The sequence below is a fragment of the Clarias gariepinus genome, chromosome 15 (assembly GCF_024256425.1).
Source record: "Clarias gariepinus isolate MV-2021 ecotype Netherlands chromosome 15, CGAR_prim_01v2, whole genome shotgun sequence".
NCBI classification, from domain to species: Eukaryota; Metazoa; Chordata; class Actinopteri; order Siluriformes; family Clariidae; genus Clarias; species Clarias gariepinus.
The window spans coordinates 22,182,454-22,191,546 of record NC_071114.1 but is presented as its reverse complement, the minus strand read 5'-3'; the positions used below and the strand labels follow the sequence as shown (position 1 = coordinate 22,191,546).

At 34.9% G+C, this 9,093-nt stretch overlaps 1 protein-coding gene across 1 annotated transcript; it reads left to right on the top strand.

Moving 5' to 3' along the window:
• Positions 1-3,174: 3,174 nt before the first annotated feature.
• On the top strand, positions 3,175-8,731 carry spg21 (SPG21 abhydrolase domain containing, maspardin). Its single transcript, XM_053513928.1, has 9 exons — positions 3,175-3,258; positions 4,105-4,167; positions 4,366-4,527; positions 5,100-5,180; positions 5,278-5,423; positions 5,499-5,607; positions 7,457-7,564; positions 7,672-7,812; positions 7,902-8,731. The coding sequence occupies exons 2-9, from the start codon at positions 4,105-4,107 to the stop codon at positions 8,025-8,027; spliced, it is 936 nt and encodes a 311-aa protein (XP_053369903.1). The 5' UTR covers positions 3,175-3,258; the 3' UTR covers positions 8,028-8,731.
• Positions 8,732-9,093: the final 362 nt, after the last annotated feature.

Sequence of the window (9,093 nt, the reverse complement as noted above, 5' to 3'; positions counted from 1 at the left end):
ATATTGCTTTTACAGACAAATTTTTAAGTTTTTAGATTTAATCCTAATTTCCCCAACATAAAAAAGGACACTGGAAGGAAGCAGGTTGCATAACAAATCGTTACAATGTGTGATGCCATTAAACAACCTTCTCTTTTATTTCAGCTACAGAAATTCCATTGGAGCAGCTGATGCTTAACTTTACTGTGTCTTATGAAATTTATGAATGTTGTTTATATCTAACCAAAGGCTTTCTCATAGCAGCATCAGACAAGGAGGAATTCTGGCACAATTCATCAGAGATATCCCTAAATCATCCATATGTAACTCTAATCTGAGATCTTACTTATTCATATGCTGATGCGAATATTTTGTAATAAAGAATGAAGATGACCTGGATGCCCACATGGAAAAAACCTATATAAAACATATATGTTTTAATATAGGTTTGATATAGGTTTTTAATATATGTGACATATATAAAATTGGCCGTTTTCCTATATTATATGTACATATATGCGTACATATATGCGTGCGTGCATATATGTACCTATAGACATATATGTGACGTATATAAAATTGGCCGTTTTCCTATATTATATGTACATATATGTACATATATGCGTACATATATGCGTGCGTGCATATATGCGTGCATATATGTACCTATAGACATATATGTGACATATATAAAATTGGCCGTTTTCCTATATTATATGTACATATATGTACATATATGCGTACATATATGCGTGCGTGCATATATGCGTGCATATATGTACCTATAGACATATATGTGACATATATAAAATTGGCCGTTTTCCTATATTATATGTACATATATGTGTACATATATACGTGCATATATGTACCTATGTGCATATATATGCACCTATATTTTTACCCAGATATTAGTAAAATTATTAAAATCCATAGCTGTTAGACAACATAAATAAAAGCCCAAAATGTAGAAATTTAATTTTTTTATTTTTTTAAGAACAATCAAATAGTAAAAGAACAAAAATAAGACAAAAAAACTCAGGAAGAAAACATATATATATTTTGAGGACCTTCTCAGCTCCGTGAGCTTTGAATTGATAGATGTGCCTGTCTGCCCTCGGGTGGCTGCCGGCCACTTCTTCAATGTAGCATCTAGAAAAGACAAAAATAATAAGACAGTATAATAATAATAAATGATTATTTATTAAAACGTTTATAAACATCTGTAAACTCCATAAGGCATTAGCTTAGCCACCGGGAAATATCATGTTTGTGCTACATGCAGAAAGGCAGCATATTAGCATGATTTACCTAAACTATGTAAATGGCATTGAAAGCCAATGTGTCACACAAGCTGACAAGAGCTAGCTGAAGTGAGGAAAATATTTACTAATATTAGTTTAATATTATCAGAATAAGAGTTATATAAGACTTAATAACTTACCCAGTGTGTCCTCCTGGATTCTCTCTTCAAAATGCTCCCGTTCGTCGTCAGGGCCACACAGTCTTCTTCTGAGGTAAATGTAAACTCCTCCCACTTTCCAGAACATTCTGAAGAGTTTCCTTGTCCGGGGGCGTGGCCTAGTATGTAAATTAGCCGGACTAATTTCCGTGTGATTGGCGTGTGGGCGTGTCCTGCCTCGGGTCATTAGCAGATAATGCGACAGAAATTCTAAAATGTGTTTTTTATTTAGTTAGTTCTTAGTTATTGCCTTGATAATAGAAAATATGAGCGCATCATGTATGACAGTTGCCAAAGTGAAATATGAGCTAAAATGACCAGATCCTGCCATGAGCTATATAGGAGACATATCTTGTATGTACATATAGGGCTTATATGTGGATATAAAGAAGCAATACAGGAGACCTATATGGCCTGTATATGCACATATATGCACCTCAATTTTGCCTATATGCAGCATATATATTATCATATATATGCATATATACTGCATATAGGCTTCATATATGCACATATATCCCCATATAGGTGAGAATAAATGCGCATATATACTGCATATAGGCCTTCATATATGCGCATATATCCTCATATAGGTCAGGATATATGTGCATATATACTGCATATAGGTGAGGATATATGCGCATATATCCTCATATAGGTCAGGATATATGTGCATATATACTGCATATAGGTTTCATATATGCGCATATATCCTCATATAGGTGAGGATATATGTGCATACATACTGCATATAGGTTTCATATATGCGCATATATCCTCATATAGGTTCTTTCCATGTGGGTGGTTTAGATTTTTTTTTCACCTTCCCACATACACATTTAGTAAACACTACTGTATTAATATGAAAACACACATGGCAGAATTGTACACACATTATAGATTGTATTGAGTTATGAATGGCACATTGACAAGTTATATCTGATGTACAGGTAGACTAGTCAGACTTAAGGTCTTTTACTCTTTCCTAGTCAATTGTGGAGAGAGATGTTTGGCTTCATGGTCTGGGGGACTGGTTTTGAATGGAATCTATTGATAAAAGACCAGAAGGACTAAAGATGTCCTGCTGAATTCTTAAACGGAGGTTTGGATTTCAGGGCTCGGTCTCTAGAGTTAAATATTACATTAACAAAGAGGAAGTTCATTATCAGTTACTGTAGCTTAATAGAACCACATGCGTCAACAAAAGGGGGCATATCATAAATATATTTATTTATTGTCATTTGACAAATCAAATAGACAAATCGTAGTAAATTCCTTTAGAATTTAAGGGGCATTGTAAGGTTTTATAATATTGTACGCCATTGTAATCTAATAAGAAGATTCCTGTGCCCTGAGAACAGCCCCCTTACTGTGCTTTCTGATGTCTTACGTGGTAACACCTTCTATATCCTGTACCCAGATGAATATACATCCAAATGGCTCTACATGAGCTTAAAACTTAGCTCGGACACTCTTCTTCTTAATTTAAACCTAACAATATGCTTATAACGTATGTTGCCCAGTATGGAAAGACAATAGCAGTGGACCTAAAACAGACATCTACAAACTGATAATAATCAGTCAAAAAAGACCTAAGCCATTTTCTTCTAACATTTTTTAAATAAACTTTATAATACCAATATAATATAACTTTTTTGTTTTTTTTTTTATCACCCGGAGCACGCGCACTGTAGGTAAGACATCCGCGCATGCGCACAGCAGCCCCCCCACGTTAGATGCGGAAGTCAACTGTCATATGACTGCAAAAGAAAAGCTAAACATGTTGCTAATCCCTGGATGACAATTTTCACCAAAAGGTAGATACATTCTCGAAAATACTGCTACGATTATTACTGACATTTTATTATTTTTACCAGGAAGGTGGTTGTTGGGTTAGTTACCAGAGTTGTTCACTTAACTGAGTTTAAACTAAACGTTAACTTGCTAACGTTGATTGAAAAAAGCGCCTTGGAATTAAGGGAACAGTTCTTATAGTTTTGCTGTTAGACTATCTGATCGGTTTTGCTTTTATTCGCTCTGAAGTGGTGGTGTTCTATGTTTGGTTTGTTTTTTGTGGGGTTAAGTGTTTGGTTTGCGTGCAATAGATTCTTTGTTAAATAAATAAATAAATAAAAGTGCGTGTTAACATAAAACCGAATCCTAAGTCGTTCTTACTTAAATTAGATGAGATGGGATTAGATTAAACTTTATTGTCATCGTGCAAAGTACATGTACAAAGCCAATGAAATTAACTTGGCAACTAACCTTAGTGCATAAGTGGCCTATTTACAATAAATGACAGTATGGTAAATGAGAGTATGGGTTTATGCGTACTGAGGTAAAAGTGAATAATGTACAGAAAGTGCATTGGGTAATATAAATATAATATTTTTTTAATACAGAGTGCACTTCCCAGGGTGTAGATTTGGTCTTAAATAGTTTAGACTTAAGTCTACTGAGCCTGAGTGAAAATGTTAAATTTATTAGCTACTCGTCCACCCTTCAGGATCAATAATGCACTAAATCTGCACTTACGCAAGTTGTGTTTTTGTGTGTTAAGGTTTCGCTCTAAACTTGTATGAGGCCGACGCTTTCTGTTTCTGAAAAGCTCATAAAAGTAGCCTTTCTCCCTGACCTTAGTAGTTGTTCTGTTTCTGCTAGAGATGGAGGAGATAAGAATGTCTCCTGACTACAACTGGTTTCGAAGCTCGGTTCCCCTGAAAAGAGTAAGCTAATTCTTATTTATTAAAACTTTCTCAGTTTGTCTGGTTTGATTATTTACTTTTATATTATTATTATTATTTTTTATTACAGATATTACTTCATGATCTTTTCTCCATAGCATCTTACGTCACATTTGGTGATAAATTGTATCATGTGATGGCCTTGAGATTCTGTGACTTTGTCATGTTGTTGCCTTTTAGATTATTGTAGATGATGATGACAGCAAAGTCTGGTCTCTGTATGACGCTGGGCCGAAAAGCATCAGGTGCCCAATCATCTTTCTTCCTCCCGTCAGTGGCACGGCTGAAGTTTTCTTCCAGCAAGTGCTGGCTCTTACAGGCTGGGGCTATCGTGTAATTTCGGTAAGCTCCACAATAATATCTGTTTTTATGTCTGCTGCACAAGTGTGAAAACGAGACATGTTTAAGATTTAGTCCTATTATTTTAGTTAGTTATTTCTTGAAACATAGGTTTAATACTTGAAGACCTCAAATACAGTTTAATGTCTCTTTTTAAAGGTAAAATTTTGAGAAAGAGGGTTTAAATAATGAGTTGTCAGTGCTGTGAATGTTTGGCTGTTGTACTGTATGCGTCAAGTAATTAAAGAGAAAAGAAGAAGTAATACAGGAAACACCTGGGCATAAATGAACCCACAGCCACAAAAGCCAGAATAGATTTAATACATTTTCTAAAAAATGTGAAACAAGTAATGTAGAAATGTATGTTTAGTGGTAAACTTTATCATTTCAGACATTCTGTGCTCCACTTAATGACAGTTACCTTCTTCCCACAATTTCAATGAAGGCACACATTGCTTTAATGTATTGCTATGTATTATGTATCATAGATCATTAACACTCCTAATTTTTATTTATTTTAAAATTCATGACATTAACTAAGTTACATCCTTTAACGTGTCATATTTCTGCTGCAGCTCCAGTACCCAGTCTATTGGGATCTTTTGGAATTTTGTGATGGATTTAAGAAACTTCTAGACCACTTGCAACTAGACAAAGTTTGTCCAGTTTTTCCTTCCCCCACAATAGTTTCTTCAAAAAACCTTATTTTACTAAAACATAATACGTTTTTTTTTTTTTTTCTTCCCCAACTAGGTGCACCTGTTCGGCGCTTCTTTGGGAGGATTTCTAGCTCAGAAATTTGCAGAGGTCACACACAAATCACCTCGAGTGCATTCTCTAATCCTGTGCAATTCATTCAGCGATACGTCTATTTTTAACCAAACGTGGACCGCTAACAGGTACTACACTTTTTTTGTGTATAATTCTTTTTATGAAATTATATTTATTCACATTCAATTATATTTTCCCTTCAGTTTCTGGTTAATGCCAGCCTTTATGCTTAAGAAGATTGTTCTTGGAAACTTTGCCAAAGGACCTGTTGATCCTAAAATGGCAGATGCCATTGACTTTATGGTGGACAGAGTGAGTCATTAACATTTTATGAATTATTTTGTCCTAGTAGTTCCAGTTCTGTGGATCTGGGAAGAAATTCAAGGAGACATTCCGTCTCCTTCGAAAGTATTGGAACAGTCAGGCCAATTCTTTTGTTTTTGCTGTACACTGAATACATTTGGGTTTAGGCTTAAAAGACTTTCAGATTTTATTTCCTGATTATTTATTTCTGTTAAACAAGTTGGAGCATTACATCTTTTGTAATGTGAGCATTACAAAGGGACCATCTGATTGTTGTATAAGCAAAAGTGTTGGAACAGATAGTCATAAAGTAAATAGCATTTAAAATTTCCTTTCCTTTATCACACATTGACCACAGCAAACTATCACATTTTCCTTTTGTGATGTTTTTCCAGGCTTGTACTGTAGGTTCTCTTGCTTTTTGTTTGTATTGGGAGGTTTCTTCATTCAGTCTCTGTTTCAGGAGGTGAGGTGAAATTTCAATAGGTTTAAAGATGATTAACTTGGTCAATGTAAAAACTCCCCCTTTTCCCCCTGATGAAGTCATGTTATATTGGCAGTTTGTTTTGAGTAATTTTCTCACTGAATGATCAAGTTTCTCCCACTTAGATTCCACATTTGTGACTAAATCAGTAAAAATATTTTTTTTGTAAGGACTTTATTCTTCAGCATTGAGATAAACGAGCAAATTTCAGAAGCAGACATGCAAGTCCAAACACTACCTCCACCATGTTAATCAATGATCAATCATCTTGATCAGATCCGTACTTTCTCTACATTTTGCCTTTTTTATCACTGTGGTGTAGGGGTTAATCTTGGTTCTAGAACTTCTCTGCGAATTTCAGAAAGAGTTATATTTGTACAGTAGATTTTAATATTTTTACTCCTGCCCTATAAAGGTTGTTGGACATGTTACAGACTGATTGTTTGTTTGCTTGCTTGTTTGTTTTTACAGCTCTTACAATGTTTGCCACCATCTACAGTTTTCTATCTTGGTGGACCTGAACAAAAAGGCACTCTTTCAGTTACTGTACATGTTCCAATATTTTTGAATAACTTATGACATCTTGTGTTTGGATTTACACATTTTTAAAGTTGTTTAACCCTGAGCTAATATTTTGCTCTATTGTTTTGTGCTCACCTTTTGACCTCAAACCCATATGAACTCTGTATAGCAAAATAAAAAAAACTGGCCTTGCTGTTCTTATACTTTTGAAGTGGACTGTGCATATCATTAAGATAGTAGTGGAAAGCTTTAAGACAGTCTGCTTTTAAATAAATACTTGTGTGTAATTTGTGGTTAACTATATAAAAATCTGTTAAAGTAGTGAAAAAAAATCTGTTTTCAGTTAAACTTCATTTCTGGGGCTTTTTTTTTTTGTTTGAAAGGATGGACATCTGCAGAGATTCTGACCTAACCTGTAATTATCACATTATTATTTACTGGCTAATAAAATATCACTGGATCGAGGACATGCTCTTATTTATTTATTTATTTATTTATCTATATACTGAGTTTGTCCGCACAGCTTCCCGAAATTATGAGAGAAATAGGCAGAAATATTTATTAATTTGTATGCAGGATGTGGACTGGTTTATCACATTTAATTTGCCATTTAATTTCCACACTCCTGATAGATTAGCTGATCAACATTAAACTGCAGCATTTAAAGTAAATTCTAATACATTTAATAAAATTGTATTAGTATGAAAATGTTGAGCTTGTTCCAGAGAATGGTGCATCTTGATCTTTAAGGTGAAGAGAAGGATACTAGTTAATAATGTTTAAATGATTAATGCAAATACTTGATGCTCTGTTTCTAGCTGATGATAAAGTGTTGTTTGTGTGTATTTTTAGCTAGAGAGCCTGAACCAGAGTGAACTTGCGTCCCGGCTCACGCTGAACTGCCAGAACTCCTACGTCGAGCCTCACAAAATAAAGGATGTTTCAGTTACCATTATGGATGTAGGCTTTAACCCCTTTTAAATACCTCTGCACATCAGAGGCACATCATCACTTTAGCAGTATAAGCCATGTTTGTATGCATCACCTCATGCTGTTGTATTTTTCAGGTATTTGATCAAAGTGCACTATCAAATGAAGCGAAGGAGGAAATGTATAAACTATACCCTAATGCGAGAAGGGCTCACCTCAAAACCGGCGGCAACTTCCCTTATCTTTGTCGGAGTGCTGAAGTTAATCTTTACATCCAAGTAAGTAATTTGTTTAATGCAAAATCAAAATGTGAGCATATCCGGATTTCCATATTCTTATCATCTTCCTGCATTGGTTGGCTCTGCAGATACATCTGCGACAGTTCCATGGGACGAGATACGCTGCCATCAACCCTGCTATGGTTAGTGAGGAAGAGCTAGAGGTCCAAAAGGGCAATCTGAATAACCATAGAGAGAGCGGCGATGAATCATAAGAAGACCCCCATCTTCCTCCCCTTCCTGACCCGCAGCCTACACTGAGCCAATTTCATAAGCTTGGACTTTCTAATTCAGTGCTACTCATCACATGGCGGGAAAAAAAAAACTCCTTTTTCGCCTCACATTTTTTTCTACCACGGATTTAATTGAAATGATGAACTAAAAGAGCCTATTTTTACTTTCCAGATACAATATTTTGATATGTATTATTACTGTAAATAATTTAAACCAGAGTACTGGGTATTATTTCACAGGATGCCATTTTGAACTGGTTGCCTTTTACCCCGTATTTGATTAGTCTTGCTCATGTTCTTTTTTCGCTTTTGTTTTGTTACTGTAACTCATGCACTGATTAAAAGTAGAGCATACAAATGTCACAGATGTGGAAGGATGAAGATATGTATATTATGTTAAAAAAAGGTCCTCAAATTTAAATGAATAATTAGCAGGAAAAAATACAGTATTCATGTAATTAGCCAGGACATGCTTGGTGTTTTCTTATTCCTGTTTTGCACTGGACCTGGAAAATTAACGTGGGCGAAGCATAGAAACTTGTCTTAAATCATTTTTCCCGTACACATCTTAATCAGACCAAAACCAGATATTTGTGACTGGCAGCGTCAGTCCCTGTAATCTATAGTGAAACAATCTTTACTGTGTAGAACACTTTAACATGATTGAGACAGCTGTTTGGAACTACTTTAATTTTCTTTTGGCTTTTTTTTCTCTCTTAATGTGAATTGCTACTATTGTCACTATAGTTATGCTACATTCTTGTTAAAGTTGTATTAGAGAGATACAGTGGTGTGAAAAACTATTTGCCCCCTTCCTGATTTCTTATTCTTTTGCATGTTTGTCACACTTAAATGTTTCTGATCATCAAACACATTTAACTATTAGTCAAAGATAACACAAGTAAACACAAAATGCAGTTTTTAAATGATGGTTTTTATTATTTAGGGAGAAAAAAAATCCAAACTTACATGGCCCTGTGTGAAAAAGTAATTGCCCCCTGAACCTAATAACTGATTGGGCCACCCTTAGCAGCAATAACTGCAATCA